This window comes from Lepidochelys kempii, chromosome 1 (genome assembly GCF_965140285.1).
Source record: "Lepidochelys kempii isolate rLepKem1 chromosome 1, rLepKem1.hap1, whole genome shotgun sequence".
In the NCBI taxonomy this organism is placed as follows: domain Eukaryota; kingdom Metazoa; phylum Chordata; order Testudines; family Cheloniidae; genus Lepidochelys; species Lepidochelys kempii.
The window spans coordinates 142,256,196-142,273,926 of NC_136380.1; the positions used below are offsets into that span (position 1 = coordinate 142,256,196).

Below are 17,731 nucleotides of genomic sequence, written 5' to 3' on the forward strand. Positions count from 1 at the left end.
TGCATTTTTCAGGAAATAGCATTTTCTGACAACAAAATTACCTATTAAAATGTAGTTTATGCCATTTGATTGTTTACAAAAACCAGTAATTTGCAAAAGGTAACCAAGCCATTAGTGCAAATTAACATAACTAAACATTAATTTAATTGAGTGCCATGAGGATTTTATTATTTCTTGGATGTTGGATAAAATGAGATCTTGCTAAAAGAAAAACCTTATTAGCTCTATTATCTAGTGTTCTGAGATCATAAGGCCTTTCCAGAAATGTTTCACTGGGTTGTGTGTGTGTTTGTTTGGTGGTTTGGGTTTGTTTGGGGTTCGTTTTATTTGTTTTGTTTTTTGTTTTTTCAGTGCACATTGGCTGCATTTAGTAGTAGTAAACTCTGAACTGAAGTAAAAACCATGGGTCATGCTTCACTGCAGTGCTTTTAACATATTTTAGGTTGGTCTTTGTGAGGAACTTAATGTAACACTTCGATAGTTCTTTGCAAAGGGTCCTTCTCTCTTCTAATTTAAGACATGAACAGTTCTGTGGGGCAGAATTAGTTGGTTTTTGTTTGTTTGTTTGTTTTTGCTTTAAGACTCCAGTTATTTTTATAAATGTATGGCAGCTATTAACTATTATAACTGAAAGTTTGTAATCTTTTATTCTGATTCACTTGTCTTCTCTCCTCCCCGTGATAACATTAATTAGAGGGTCATGTGAGATGTTCTGTAGTCACAGCAACAGTAACTTCGCAGCTAGCTACTGTTATTCCTAATGTAAAGTTATTTATGGTTCTTGTACATGATTTCAACTGTCAAAGGACAGTGCTGTGGTCCTTTTGAAGGAGAGCTTCAGCACATCATGATCTGATGTATGGTTAACATCCACTGAAATGCCTTGGAAACTGTTATTTGGAAACAGTTGCAAAAGATGCTGTCCCTCACTTGTCAAGAAAATATTCTATTTCCTTATCTCGAGTGTGCAAAGGAGGCATAGCAGGCTCTGAAACAGGAATATTAGCAGAATACATTTTTCAAGTAAGAACAGAGTGGTGGTCCCTCTCATTTTGTTGGATATTTAAGCATTAAAAATGCTGTTCATTAGCTTGGCAAGCAAGGGTTCTATGACCCTGGCAATGGAATTTTTTTGAGAAATAATTCCAGATTTACCTATGGGAGGTTGTCATGTTGGTTTAAAGCCTCAGTGATGGAGGAGTTGATGTAGTGTGAGCAGTTGGATAATGAACACACTGAGGGCCCCGTGGGGGGATGACGGGAGGTTGAAGCAGTGCATTGCTACAGGCAGTTGAATTCATTACTAGAATAAAAGAATATAGGTGCTTTTTTTTTAATTCATGCAGTTTATGGATGTGTTTTTTCGGATCTAAGTAGAAGTTAGAACTTTCAATGTGAATTCTGTTTTGATGCAACTGCCTTTCCCTCCCTCTGCTTCCCCAACACACAAAAAACAGGTTCTGGTGTGCTTCCATCTCTTTATACTATGCACTATAGGTAAACTTTACAACACATAATGGCATAATTAAACCCCTTTGTCTGTTCAGAAGTGAACCTGTTCTTTTGACTACTGGGTTTGATCTTTTTCCCCTGCTAGGATGCCAAATCAGGCCTTAAAGTGTTGCTTAAATCTCTGTAAAACAGTGTTTGTTCTTGAGAAATCAGAACAGCGGGAGTATCGGTAGGGTGACACATCTGTGAGCACCAGATTTAATAGGGCTTTGATTATCGCAAAAGTCTTTATTTTATAGAAGTTTGACATCTTCACTAAAGGTTTTCTTTTTGAAACAGAAACTTTGGTTCGGAAACAATTGTTCAACAGCAAAATTATAGCTCTTTGAAGACACTATGAATAGAAATATCAAAGAAATCAGCTGCTTTATATATAAAATATCATTGTCATGTATCTCTTTCAGATGGCTTATAACCTTTTAAAAGTAGCAAAGCCCAAAAAATTAACATGTTGTATTAGTATCACTGCTTTTTTTAAAAATATTATTTCAGATGGCTAAACAGAATTAACATGCTTGCTGCTGGCTGTGCAGAAAGAGAGAGGATCAAACAAGAACAAGGTACAGTGGTATTATTTTGTTTACTTCATTTAGCTCCCCTTAGGGTTGCCAGCCCTCCAGGATTGTCCTGGAGTCTCCAGGAATTACAGATTAATCTTTAATTAATGATTATGTCCTGTGATGAAACCTCCAGGAATACGTCCAACCAAATTTGCCAACCCTAGCTCCCTTTCTTGGCTGACTTATTCTTCATATTTTTCTGTGTGTCCCAGGTCCCATTCCCATCATCTAAGAAAAATTCATAAATGCGTTTCAGAGCTGCTGGGGAGTTGTTTGTTTTTCTTCACTCACAAGCAAAATCCTTTCAACAAGATTGAAGCTTGAGTTCACAGGAAAGAAATTTTCTTCTAAAGACTGTTGACTTAGGGTATATCTGCACTACAGTGGCACAGTTATGGCATTGCACCTGTGCCACTGTCGAGCCATAGTGTGTAGATGCTTCCTACTTTGACAGAAGGGCTTTTTCCACCAGTGTAATTAATCCCCTCTCCAAGAGGTGGTAGTTAGGTACAAAAAAGAATCCTTCTGAAGACCTAGGCCCACAGCATCTACACCGGTAGTTAGGTCAACCTGTCTATGATGTTTGGTGCAAACTTTTTCATAGCCCTGAGTGAGATAGCTAGGTTGATCTATTTTTTAAGTGTAGACAAAGCCTTAATTTGCTTACCCTTAAAGACTTTAATTTTAGGGCTAATTTAATGTTTTATGACTTCTGCCATTTCCACTAGACAGAGTTGGACATAGAAATCTACCAACCTATCTAAAACAGCACATTACATTAAAGGCAGATTTACAATACCAGTATTTTCCCCACATGCATTTGCAGTGTGCTGGCTTGTTAGCTTTGATGCTCAGCCTCTGCTGAGCAGCCAGTGTGATCTCTGGCACAAGAGTGGACATCTCACTAGGGTGAGAGGTAGCACGTTCTAGTAGACTAAACATAGTTCTGAGGAAAAGGAACTTCCATGTTCTAATCCTGTCTCATGCTGATTGCCTTGTGGCCTTGGCCAAGTCATTTAAACTTTCCACCTTCATTTCCCCATATGTTAAAAGGAACATTAAAATATTTACTTTCCTCCCAAGAGCACCATGATGATTAATTAGTTGGTATTTTAAAATGCTCTTTAAGTGCTAACACTAACCTGAAAGCACACACAACTTCCAGTAGTTGGGGATCAAGCTCTGTTGGACTGAGGAAGGAAGGGCCTCCAGAGAAAGGAAAGACAAGTGTCCTCCTTATCATAGGGTCATAGACCTCAGTGTGTTGTAGACATTTTAAGAAAATTGAGGCCTCAGACTATTTAAATTTAAAATGGCTTCCAAGGTAATTAAGGTCAGCAGTGAGACTCCCTCCTCCCGCTTATTCCAGAAAGACATCCCTGGCAATTCTCATGAACGTTCCTTGTTATCTCTCTAACATCATTCCCTAGCATTGATTTATCATATGGGGTAGACAATGCCCTCTGTATTTGTTTGTGTATTTGCGTTTAAGCAGGGCAAGAGCTATGTAGCTAGAGGGAGCTGCAATTGCACATCCATCATTCACCAGAGTATAGGGTTTTTAGTTCAGTTGAGTGCCTTCGTGGAGCCTCCCTTGACTGGAAGCACAAGGGCTGTTTTGTTTCTGAATAGTGTCCTTAATTACTAAAGGCATCAGGTTAACAAAATAAAAACAATCTATGATTTTAAGCATTTTTGCAGTATATGAAACTCTAAAGCCAAAATTTCTGTGATTCGGTGGCTCTGCCATTATTCAGCTACATGCTTGATTTTTCAAAAAGTCTTTTATTTCTATTCTGTTCAGTCTTCTGCAACAAGGGCTTTTAATACCATTGAAACAATTCAACAGCAATTGTCAAACCTGTTTCAATTAAGCATTGAATGGTTCTGAACCTACTGTGCATAAATATATCTCACGTTCTTTAGAGATGCACAAATCACTGAATTGTGGGTGAAGTTCTGGTGGAAATGTCCCTTTCTTCAAGTGAAACCTTCACAGAATACTATATATCAATATCAAAATTGTTCCACATTAAATGTAGTGAATGTTAATGACATGATAAGGGGCATCTTTGGACACACAAATTACTTTTTTCCCAATGTTATAAAATAGGGGAGAGGAATATTTATTTTTCATACCAGTAGAAAATAGGCAGTCCTCAACTTTATGATGTTCGATTTAAGATGAACATTTCTGAATTGACACCCTGATTCAACCTATGACCATTAATCCAGAAGGTTTCCAAAGCGTGCTCTAACCATTGATTATGTCCACCATTGAAATTCTATCATCTGTGGAGTAAAACCTGGCAATGGTTTAATAGTATCTTACAGATTTTAGGTAGTTAGAATGTAATCATTTATCCCAGTTAGGGATTAGGGCAGCACATTGATACTAACAATCGTTCTCTTGCTACAATAGTCATGATACCTTTAAAGATGACAAGAAGTCTTTTTGATTTGTTTTATCTAAAAGACGCCACCTACAGCAGCAGATTTCTTTCCAGACAGCAAAATTGCAGGTTGTCAGCCAAATTTAATTTTGACTAGTGAACTGCACAAAAGCATTGGTCAAATTCTATTTTTTGCTTTATACAAATCAAACGGCAACTAGGTGGGTGTTTTTAAAGAAAATTTTATCCTGTGTTGCTAAGTTTTAGTCTCACACTAAATATTTGAGCCAGAATATATAAGCCAGAAAAAACCGTGGGTTGCGATGGAATTGCTGACAGGCATTTCGCCATAAGCAGCTCCCTCAGGCTTTGCTGTAATACACATGCAAATACTTGGATACAGACACTTTTTTTAAGAAGTAATTTGAGAGAGACTAAGACTCAAAGAGCTTGTAACTTTTTATTTTATTGTATTTTTTGCTCTTTCTCAGACTTAGGCCTCTGATCACGTGAAGGAAATTACTTGGGGATTTCTGTGTAGACATAATTACTTCAAGTTGGTGTTTTAATGATTCATGATACCTGTATTCATATTCAGTTGCTTTATGAGGACAGCGGCATGCCCGTCACAAATCAAGACAGACAAAATCATTCCAGGAAAACTGGCTTGTTATAAAAGCAACCATAAATTATTAGCACTTAAAAGTACACCAAAACCAAAGGGAAATAGTTTACAGTAAGATCTTATTTTCCTTTAAAAAGGGAATAGCTTTTATTATATCTTTTATACCCTTAAATATGGTATTAGGTACAGTATATTTTTAATTGGATAGTACATTGATCAACCCAATAAAATCTGTAAGTAAGGGCTATGTGATGTATGAACTTCAAATTTAAATTAACAAAAGGTTGAAAATATCAAATAGCTTATGTTACAGCAAGAACCACTCTTTATCAATATATCAAAGGGGACTAGAACCATGTAATATACTTCTTTGGACCTATATTTGGTGAAGAAGGTAGAATTACCAACAAAAAACTATAGACTAAGCTATTCTACTGTACTGCCTAAATACCAGGTGCTGATACAGAGAAAAACTGAGTGGTGATATATAACCAGTGGTCAAAATTGCACATCACATGAAAGTGGCAACGTTGTTCAACTTAAATTGGCGTGGCAGTCAGTGGGTGTGCAAAATAATTGTCACTCTCATGCATCTTGTATTATAATGTGGAGTTCAAACTCAGGGAGTGGTGCCCACATATGATGCCCACACATGTTTGGGATGGTGCATATGTAAGATACAATCTGTGCTTTATCTTGAACTCTTAGTCCGGGAGTATAATGCAGTAAAATCTCATTCGGTGGGCAGGTTAGTGATAGAAAGCTAAGGGAGATATCATTTGATTCGTAAAAATCTACCGAATCATAATTTCAATGGTGTCACCCTCTGTGGCACGGCAGGGGAGAATCATTGCCCTCCTGGCTCCCAGCTCCAGGTCATCCAGTTGGTGGAAATTTTGATAATATAATGTCATCAGAAATTAGTCAAATTGGGTATCATTTGAAAGCCCTTTTTCTCCCGAACACGGTGGTGCCAAATGTGACAAATCTAGAATATTTATGTAGATATATATTTGTGCAAATATTTAAAACTCAACTCTTTTTGAATTATTCTTTAATACAGGTATGCATTGCGCACATAAAAAAAACATTAATCTTGGGTAATCCTAGGGAAGCATGCCTTGTGTAGGACTGAAAACATTTCTTTATCAAAGACATCGTCGGTGTCATCTCTGTCTGTGGCACCACTGCTAGACACGTCACATTGATCCTCATCCACACCATATTCACATGTCCCCGTGGAAGGCAGGCTGCTGGCCAAACATTTGCAGGGTGGTGAGGATTTGGTCTTTGCACCCTACTATTTGATTAGCTGAAGGATTGATTTGGGAGCGCCTGGTATTTCACACACAACTGGTGTGATCAGTCCATCTTCCCAGACCTAAGGGGAGAGTAATTTTGGATGCATTTGATCATCCTGGAGCCATCCTATTGCTTGATAATTTGCCCTCTTGATAGCAGGTATAAATGCACCCCCTTGTTGGTGGCAATTTTTCTCCATCTGTCTGCTTCTTGGAAAACATCTGCCAACATCGCTCTGCAATTGTCCTAATGTTGGTCTTTGTAAACTCGGCATATGAACAACTCTGGTGCATTTATGCTCAGCTGGTCCGAGAACCATCAGAGTGCGGAGAGAGTCTTTGAAGGCTGAATCAAATGCCAAGATAATTTAATCTTTCCAGCCAACCTTCAAGTAGTGTCACAACCTGAAAGAGCATGGAAATCTGGTAGGTGTGGTGACTTAAAATGGTCTGAGCGATACGAGTACATCTCTGAGGGATATGCAGTGATTCTGGTCCCCAGCAGCAGGCACCAAAACAGAATCTTGTAAAAAGTCTTGGTTAGCATCTCACAGAGAGTACTAGAACATCTTTGTCTTGTGCAAAGATCCAGAGTTTCGAAGCACCTCCCTCAGTGGTATTGATGGGCATGCAAGATATTTTTAGTGTCAGCTTCCTCACGAAAACTATGAATACTCTCCACTGAACAGTATAAGGTAGCAGTTTCATTACACCATGCAATGATGAAATTCCTTGAGCAATTCTTCACATGCTGGATCATTTTTCCTGCAAGGCATGCAGTTAACTCATCCTTTATGCGAGTATGAGACACTAGCTTCTTCATTGTGACATTGGAGATGTTCATGGAGTCATTGTACTGGTCATACCTTGGAGTCACCTCTTTCTGGTAATATTTTTAATTGATTCCTCTGCATGTGTGTTAAACATGAAGTGGTTTTTGTCATAGGTCCAGTATTTTCTCTGTAGCCACATAATGAAGTATTCAACCACATCCTGGCAGGTGTTAACAGTTTCTGGTTTATTGAGAGCTCGTACCTCAGCCATGCCATCTATGATTGCTACCCTGAAAGGCCTTTGCTGGTATGAGGTACCAGTCACATTGTCAGTAGGTGCTGGCTTAGGAAGACCATGCAAGATGTGCATTAGTTTGCTTTTCATATGTCAACATGCATTGTTCAGCCACATTAAACATTGATTGTGTTACCATGGATAATTTGTCCTTTCTCAAAGTCTCACATAGATGAACATCACACTCAGATCTGGACAGGACCAGGAGATGAGCAAACAATGACCTATCTGTGGTTAGCTTTTTGCATTCGAGAACAGCTTTAGTCTATTCTTCTTGATTGGAGCCCATAAATTGACAGAGCCTTGGGTAATTCTTTGGGTTGTGAAGGCTTCATACAAATCATGACTCAAAGTATCCATTCAACTGACATCTTTATCTATCTCGTCACTGAAGACTGCTTTCCTCATGATATTAATGAGCTCTGGTCCATCAGACACAAAGGGGTTGCTAGTATGAGTAAGCTCATTTGTAGCTTTAAAATTGCCCCTTCTTGGCACTGAAAGAGTCTAATGAATCTAGGTGGTGCCTGGTTACGTCTGGGGAAGTCATCCCAATCATGTACCCTATTAACTTTACTTTCCATACAACATTCTCACTCAAAGTGACTGCTTCATACAGTTTCTCATTTGCCTCACATGTTGAAACTGTGCTTAATGAATGCCTTTGGGCTTCCAGCTTACCACAGAAAAAGCAGTTGTTCTTCTCAAAATGCATACCATGGGACCGAGGATAAGGTGAGTCTCACCCAGAGCTGGCACTTGTCCCAGTATATTCAACATTTTCCTGTTGTTCAATGTACTTCCTTTCCAATCATGCCAAAATCAGTTTGCAGGTGAATTTCTTATAGTGTGTAAGATGCCATCGAGCACTGTATTTAACCAGGTCCTTCATGTTGGTATTCTCCAATGATTCAGCTACTGGTTGGTACTCTGTCTTCCCATTGATACCTAAAAATGATCAAGACCAAAGTAAAAACAAGAAGGTGTTTGTAATAAATTACTTTGTGATTGTAATTAATTATGTTATATAATGTATGTTATGTAACTATGCTCATACCATTTACAGATGGATTCCAATGATTTCTGGCTGGATGTCGACCTCTTAACTAGAGCCTCATTACAACTCTTTTCACATAATAAACAAAGCTGATAAACAATACTACTGAACCACTTCTGTTTTTGCTGATGATGGCAAATCAATTAGAAGTACTCCTTCCATGTATAGTAATCTGTAATCGTTGTGTTTGTGGGTGAAAGAGTTTTCAAATGATACCCAACTTGACCCATTTCTGATGATATTGTATTATCAAAACTTCCATCACCCAGAGGACCCAGAGTGAGGGGCAGCGAGGATGACCACCTAGGATGACACCATAGAAATTATAATTCTTTAGATTTTTACAAATTAAATGACACCTCCCTTACCTTTCTATCATTGCTTGCCCACAGAATTATAGATTACAAAGGCTGTTTTTTATAATTTCTTTTTCTCTGTTGCCCACTTACCAAATAGGTGCAAATTAGACCCCATTTTGTGGCCAATTTAAGTCTAATATGCAATTTACATCACCACTAAATTTGGCCCAAGGACTTCCATGTCCATTGCACTTGCTGAATTTGGCTCATTATCTTATCAGTCACATTTTTGCTGTGATAACAAGGTGGTAGGAACCTTACCAATATGCCTAAAACAGAGACAGATTCCTGTCTTACCTCCCATACAACCGATTCCCACTGGAAATCATGTCAAAAAGCATGAAGAACTGTGAGAAATTCATGAAAAGACTATACCTGACTATACAGGTGATAGGATTTTTTGTTTGTTTATTGTTAGCTAAGTTTGTTAGCGTTAATGTTGCTTCATAACTCAAGGATACTAGCAAGTTAATATTTTTTTCATTTTTTTTTCTACTTGAAGTATAGTTTCAACAGACTCCAACCAATTTTTGTCCTATTTTATTTGGCAAATGTTGATGTAGTAATTTTGTGTAGAGCCGAACATTTTATAGAGTACTATGGGTATTTTGTACAAATGCCACATTTATCATTTATATACTATACAGTTTGTATTCACAGTGTTTCAGCAGATTAGTATGTAATCTGCTGAAGGTGGAGTGGTACGTTAGATCTATAAAAAATGTTTTGAAGTCTGTCTTCTTTAGATTGTAAGAACTTTAAATTATTGTGGTTGTCATTTATGAAGTCAGCAGTTGAAAATGCTTATTTCATAGTGGTATCTGAGGTTTGTCTTGGCATTTGTTTTCTTGAAAGATAGTGTGTGTATATATATGTATCAAGATAGTTTAATTTTTGGATCTGACATGTACACAACCTTTTAGATTACTGGAGTGAGAGTGATAAGGAAGAAGCAGACACTCCATCAACACCCAAACAAGACAGTCCACCACCCCCATACGATACATACCCACGACCTCCTTCGGTAAGTCATCTACGGTTACTTATTTGGAAATGTGTTTGGCATAAAGCATCAGTTTTGCCTACTTGAATTATTTCTTGTGAGATTAAAAAAAATCTGTAAGTATAAAACTCTTTCAAAAGAACAAATTTCATTATCTCAGTCCTTGATAAAATGTTTGCATTCATCTCAGGGAGGTAAAAAAAAGATCATAAAACACATTTTTAGTCACAACCTGTTTCTGATCAAAATTAAGATCATGATGATTGTGTATCTTTTTAAATGTATAGTTTTCCTGAATTTCAAAACCTCCATTTTATTAGTGGTCAGGAAATAGCCCTAGCTGGAAAATAGATAAAATATGGATTAGCACCAGTTAACAGGGGCACAAAGGTGTCATTTGTAAGGCTGAAATTTTGTCCAGGGGCAGGAAAGGAAGCTGTGATTTAATAATCATGTCTTGCATAGCTGCAGAGAAAAGAATCTGTGTTCTCTACAAGAAGAAGGGAAAATCAGGGAGAGAAGACTGCTATGCCATAAACTTAAAAATAAATAAAGAACACACACAAAAATAAAACCTGTTGCTCCTAAATAGCCTGCGTGAACATGGAAGGCAACAAGGATGACATTTATAGGGCTACGGTTCAGTGAAATACTCAGTTTAAAAAAAAATAGTGGGTTGATGATGCTTTACTCCTTTAAAAAAACCCCAAAGATGTTATAGTACTTTACTTCCCAGTCCACTGCTTTATTGAAAACATTCATTAAACAACACAACTTACTAACATTAGAACAGGCCCAGGGAAGCAAATTTTATTTGTGACAATTAGAAATAAGAGGACAACCAGCACTGCTATCTCCACCAATGTGTACAAAACCCTGGTTTTGTGAGGACACATAACCTTGCTCACCAGACAAAGTTAGTTCAGTCATAGAATTCTTTCCATCCCCTCTTATGACACCATTTCTAGGACCACTCCACTGCACAAAACAGAACCTATTCACTCAAGTAGCACCCCAATTACCCTAGGTAACATTCAGAGGTTCTTCCTAAACACACAATGATTGTGCTGTCTAGTGTACACATCAAGCAACAACCTTTTAAGTAGAAAAATGAACTCTATCTCCAGAAAAGCTTCAGTAGTTATCTAACATACAAGTTCTGTCTCCAGTGATTACAGTTGTTTTGTTTGTGAAAACGTGTGTATATTTATAAATTAAAACAAAAAAGTAAATTCTGTTCAGTTTCTTCTCCCAGCAGTAGTTAACATAAAGCTAGATTATGAAGCTCGAACTCAGACCGCCTTCAGAATTTTTAAATTCTGTCGATGTACAGAGAAACAATTGACTAGTGGATCTTTAAAAATTGAATAAACAAAAGTAGGAGTACAAAACAAGACAAAATTTCAAATTCCTGGTTTCAGAGATGTATGAGTTATCGGAGTGCAAAATGTTGGATTGGAGCATATGGGGGAAGTATTTTTTTCCTGGCTGTATAACTTAAAGGACATTTTTATGTATACTCTCCAAAGCATTCACCTTTGCACTGAGTCCAAGCACTGAAAACTTCATCCCAAAGAAATTTGTTTAAGGAGTTACATGCAACTAAATAAGGTTGAAGTGGAATTTGGATGTCATCTGAAGATAGTACTCACAAGCTAATACAGGGCCAGAGTTTCCCACGCTTGTACATGCTCAGTAGTGATTTACTCTGTGAATAATGTGAGTAATCCCATGGAGTCTATAGGGCCGTTGTGCATGTAAGGAGCATTCAATGTTAGTAAGAATCTTATCCACAGTAATTGTGTTTGTGTGTGTGTATCTGTATGGTAAATTTACATATATATATTTATATGCAGAGACAAAATATGACCATAGGAGACCAAACTAGTTAGTCTGGTAATACATGCCCTCAGGATTAGAGTGAATACGACACCTGCGTATTTATTATTAGTAGATGTGAATGTATTTTAATCTAAAAACAACATTAATATTCATTTTGTAGATGAGCTGTGCAAGCCCTTTCGTGGAACCAAAACACAGCCGACTTTCATCTACAGAAACTTCCCAGTCACAGTCTTCGCATGAAGAGTTCCGTCAAGAAGCAGTAGGAAGCACCACTGAATCACCTGTACGCAAAACAGCCAGTCAGCGACGTTCCTGGCAGGATTTAATAGAGACGCCACTGACAAGCTCGGGACTGCACTACCTTCAGACTCTGCCCCTTGAGGATTCAGTGTTCTCTGACTCAGTTGTAATCTCTCCAGAACACAGGCGGCAGTCAACTCTTCCAACTCAAAAGTGCCACCTACAGGATCACTATGGTCCATTTCCCTTGGTAGAGGGTGAGAGAAAGCAAGTGCTAAATGGGAATGGGGGCAAGCCCCGTAGTTTTACTCTGCCTCGGGATAGTGGGTTCAACCACTGCTGTCAGAACCTTTCAGTTAGTGCTTCTGATCACCAGGAAGATGTACAACAGAAAAAGTTAGATGAGGAGGAGGAAGAAGGGAAAGCAGCAGCAGAAAACCAAGAAGATAAAAGTAAGTATTGAATATTCTCTATGGCTATTCAAGATTTCTATTTAAATAACGTACAAGTTGAAAGTATTTTCCTCTTTAATTAAAACAAAAAGAATAGTCTCTTTAATTTTCTTTTAAAATTTAACAGTTTACCCTTGTTGCAGATGCAATTGAAATGACCTTTCTGATTTGTTTTTTGTACAGTTCCCTAATAACTAACAGAATGATGAGTCATGTACCTTAGATTTCAGAACACCCATTGTTACAGAACAGAATTACTATTTCCTTCGAGTAATTTTTAGTTTTAAATGTTAATGGATTTTGTTTCTCTTTCCTTTCCATTTCTACTCACTCTCCATCTCGACTAACATACTCATGCCTTTGAGACGTATTTGGTGGACTTTCCAATTCAGAACCTGCTCCTGTTGAAGTCAATAACAAAACTCCCACTAAATTCAATAGTGCAAGACAAGGCCCTAAGTGCTTAGTGTGTAGGTTGTAGAATCCTGACAAGACAGCTGAACAGGTTGTGACTAGTTCAGAAAATAAATAGCATATGTTTTCACCAGTTCTTCACCATTTTCTAACATGCAATTTGAAAGATAAAAATCCAAGAAACAATTTATGAAACAAGAACTTCAGAGAAGATATCTACATGAACAACTGGGATAAAAATCCACCTGAAACAGCATAACCACTTCTGTCATGGCACATTAGCTTGTCTTGAGATCAGCTTTTTTGTCAGAGTAATCCAAATTAACCTCTAGAACGGGGATTTCAGAGGAACCTTCTCCCCACACATGCATACACCGGTATCAGACAAATCTACCCCTTATCTGTTTCATGAACTATCCATCACCATTATTTATAGAGCTTTTTAACATATGTTGGCTATCAAAGTTCATTTACCAACCATCTTGAAGGGCCAGCAAACAAGGGCTGCATCAGTTAGTTATGGGGTTATGCTACAATTAAGTTATCTGTAGGAGTGAAGAAGGCAGATAACCTACCAGCCTCTTGAAGGAACTGTGGTTGCTACTAACCTGGATCCCTCGAAATGTGTAGAGGGCCTGTTGGCAGAGTTGGCATGAATAAGGAGTTTGAAAATGGTAGAGGCAGTGAGGTGGGAAAGAGTAAAGACGTTTCACAAAACAGACAAAAAAAATATCCATTAAACTGTAAACCTAACAGTACTGCTGAATATTGGAATTAGTGTTGAATTTTTTTTTATTCTCCATGGCAGATGTGAGTTTTGCTCTATATTTATGTTTTTAATTGATAGATACTAGATATTCTGTTATATGCATCTGGCTTTTAATTAATCCGGTGCCATTTTTTTAAGGAAAATTGTCATTTCAGCTCATCTGCAGCACCTTTCAAACATTTACATTTAATAGGGTAACATTTGGGCTACTAAAGCGTCAGAACTTAAGATGTCTGATGCAGTTTGCTATATGATTAAACTCCATCACCCAGAGACAAAACATGTTACCCTAACTACTTTTACCCCGGGAATTTGGCCTTCAAATGAGCTTTTAATGGTAGCAATAAAAATGACAAAAGCCTCCTAATTTATGAAAGGAAAAGAATAGCAGCACTGACACTACTAGGGGCAGCTTAGAGTCTTTGTTATGGACCCTGTGTTCTTAGGTGATTTAAAGTTCAGTTGCAAAGCTTTTTGTCATTGCATTTTAAACCACACAGCAATAATAAAGGGACACACTTTGGATTAACGGGCCAGAATCTGGACTACCTTCTCCCCACCCCATCCCACCCCCATTTCCAGCCCCTTCTCCAAAATTGACACGTATGTTTCCATTTTGAAAGGGTCTTCTTGACAAGCTCATGTTGGGTTTTTTTGTTTTGTTGCGTTTTAATTTTAGGAAAGCAAGTAATTACCAAAGGAGTGATCATTTCAGAGAAGTTAATGACTAGCTAGGGGAGCAAAATGCTCATGATGAATTATTAACCGTGAGAATATAAAAATGTGAAGAAAATATCAAGTAGCATGTTGAAAAGTTTGAACTGCTTGTTGCTATGGCTACAGTGTTCTGTTTATAGGACTGGCCTTTTCCTGTGCGCTAACCAATAGACAGACAGGATTTTATTGCCAACCTTCTTGCAAAATGTAGAATCTCAGTTTCTGAACTGTGGTGATACAAACTTGCTCAAAACATTGAGTTTTCTGAGATGATAGGTGCATTTGTGCGTGTTGCACCATTGGCCCTGCTTTCTCCATTGTTGTGAGAAAGCAAAAAATTGAAATTGACAAGATTCATTCTTTCAGAACAGAGAGAGAGAGAACAATAACCCCTAGTTCTCATATACAGTGTTACCTTTAGAGACAATCCAAGTTGGGATTCAGATGACCCTGTACCTTGCAATAGATTCTTTAGATTAGTACCCTAATGAATCTCAAATAGTTATGATCTATTGGATAAATTGTGTGTGTTAAAGTTGAATCATTTCTATTGATTTTGGATAATAAATACAACTCCTTTGCAACTGTTAACATGTGAGTTAAATGTCATTGCTGGAAGTTTGTCTTTGGGTCTTTTTGTTTCATTTGTTTTTAATTCCCACCATTAAAAAATACAAAAAATAAAATCAACTAATTTTAAACGACAATCCCCGATCCCATGTTTTTGAAAAATATTGTTCAGACAACTGCACACAGCTTAGGAATTCAGTGCTTTGTTTATGACTCTTGGTCAGATCATCAGCTAGTGTAAATTGGCATCGCTCTGTTGACTTCTGTGGAGCTCCACTGATTTATGACAGCTGAGGATCTGTCCCTGTGTCTTTAAATCGCTATTTCATGCCCAGAGTAGGCATTGCAGGTACACTGCAATGGATGATTTTGTGTACCTGCTCTGCTACTATAGCTTGATACATTGTGGTGAGTTTAAGATGCTGAATGCCCTTTCCTATGTTGGTTTGTTAGAACATTAACTGTATTCTGTACAATCTCTATATTTTTACTCCTTGTTACAGCACATTAACATTGTACTGGTAATCTCTAATTGGGTTATCATTTTTATTTCCTTAATGAATCATTTAGTCTTTCTTTCTCTGTATTGACATTGTCTTGTGATTATTGTTATTTTTAAACCGGAGTTTATCTCCTGTGGTGTATGTATATACGTGCATGTTTTCACTTCTGAGATTATTACGCAGGCAGACATTGTTCAGGGGTGATTCTTTGGAACACGTAGGATCCTCATTGGGAGCAAACCGCCTCTTGTTTTGTTCTAAAGCAGGCTGCACATGATGAATGTATTAATTGGTAATGGCAAAACACATTACGTATCCGTGTTTAAGTCACAAAGGACAAGTCCTGCCTTCTCAGATTTGCCTCACTGTAGATGGAGGTAATAGAATTAGACAGTTATGCATCACATCACTGCCACCCACTCTCCTTCAGGCCTAAAGTTTATCTGTACGTTTTGACATGGATTTTACCACAGGATGCCAAAGAGCACCTAAAGTTGTTCTTGACAGAACAGTTTATTTGCTTTTTGCCTCTAAAAAGCTTACTTCATTTTTACTTTGTTTACTATTTGAAAGTTAGTTTTGTATGGTTATTCTCTCATTTTCATAGGGCCAATGATTTTGTGGGAGAAGGTGGATTTACTAATCTTAATATTTAGCATGTAATAAACACGAATGCTCTGCAGCAGCAAATTGAGCATAGCTCCTACTGACTTGGCCAGAGGGAATGCTCCCTTCCTGCTCATTCACTAAAACTATCTTCTATGGACCACAAGAGGACCAGTTGGAGTCTCTGCTGCCATAACTAATAGGACACCAGATCCAGCGTTAGGCATAATCAGACTAAGCAATTGCTTAGGGCCCTGAGCAGCTCAAGGGAGGCCGCTATTAGCTTTTTATTATATGTTGGGGAGGGCAAAAAAAATCCCTGCTTAGGGCCCCCAGTGGCCTAGCACCTCACTCCAGGACATGCTGCAACTAGAAAGGAAACTTCGAATTGGTTAAAGCTGATCCTTGGCCTAGTCTCAGCAGATAAACACATGAATTCTAGATGAATTCTAGCAATATCTTTTTGATCATGTAGGCACAGTGGGTACTGTAATAAGTAATAATTTGATTATATAGAATCAACCTGTTGTAAAGAATATGGATAGAAAACATTTTAAAACAAAACTGCTTATTGTATAGCTAGATCTATGGATTTTGAGAACGTGTGGAAGAAAAAAACCCTTATAGGCCATTTTTTCCCTTTGCAGGCTCATTTTCTTCTGCAAAGTTCCTGTCCTATATAGTCTCTCTCTGCCCCTACAAGCCTTCTGTGCCCTTCTCCTATTGGTCCACAGCCTTGCAAATCCTAGGGTTTTATACTGCTACCCAGCACAATAGCATCTGAGCACCTTCCATGTAAAACTGATAGCAATAATGAAGTCCCTAGTTGATTTCATGGAGTCTCGGGCTTTCGTCCTTTTTCAGGGTGAAAGCTCTGTTTAGAGTATTTGTTTCAGGTTTTTATTTGTTTGTTTGTTTGCTTTTTTGTTTTATAGAGAGGTGTGTGGATACAATGGGTGTCGATGCTGTGTCATTCTTACTACTGTAGAAGCCAGTGGGTGGTTGTTTTGGGGTGAGAGTGTTGAAGAGGAAGATTTTGTAGTGTTTCCTAAATATGATCAGACTTTCTAGATTAACCTGCTCTCCGTTTGTTTCACAGCCAGAAACCCTCATTCAAGAATGCTTTGTCTCCAGCTGTTATATGCTTTGTCCTGGGTTTTGTCATCTGCATTGTGCCTGAGGAACTCAGCTGTCTTGGAGGTTCATAGATCAAAATTCATTCTTTAAAGTAGCTGGGGCTTGATTCATCTGAAGCTCCTTGTTAAATGGTAGGGCAGGAACTGCTGCAGCTGCTGCTGGCATCTCTCAGCAGCCAGGACTGAGTTCTTTGCTTCTCCCTCCCTACCCAGCAAAACCAAATAAATGTATTAGTCTCTAAGGTGCCAGAAGTACTCCTTTTTTTTAGAGAAACTAGAATTTGCTGCTTCCACACCACCTAGTGTTTATAGCGAGGGGGTGCAGGAAGCTGCAACTAGGCAAAACAAGGAAAGCCAGTGTCCACACTCATAGGATCAGCTCTGGGAGAGACCGTTGTTATCTCCATAGTGAAGGTTACAACCCAGGGTTTCACCTTGGGGAGGGAGAGTGTTTTAGTCAAAAAGTGAACTGTGGATAAGGTCAAGTATTTCAGATTCCCCAAACTGGTAGCAGTGAGGCTTTTTTCATTTTCTAAAGTAGGCAAGGCAGCATTCCATTTTAATGAAGTACTGTATGACACATAACCCTAGTGGGCTAATA

At 38.1% G+C, this 17,731-nt stretch overlaps 1 protein-coding gene across 12 annotated transcripts in view; it reads left to right on the forward strand.

Annotated features, from left to right (window-relative positions):
• Positions 1-17,731, forward strand: part of CNKSR2 (connector enhancer of kinase suppressor of Ras 2) — a 369,272-nt gene that overhangs the window by 288,408 nt on the left and 63,133 nt on the right. For all 12 annotated transcript variants that reach the window (XR_012160437.1, XR_012160435.1, XR_012160434.1 and 9 more), the window contains 3 exons: positions 2,005-2,072; positions 9,799-9,899; positions 11,881-12,415. Coding sequence is in view for 9 of the 12 variants with exons in the window: in XM_073357190.2 (XP_073213291.1) it covers positions 2,005-2,072; positions 9,799-9,899; positions 11,881-12,415 (704 nt within the window). In the remaining 3 variants the exon portion in view is untranslated. The remainder of the gene's footprint in view (positions 1-2,004; positions 2,073-9,798; positions 9,900-11,880; positions 12,416-17,731) is intronic.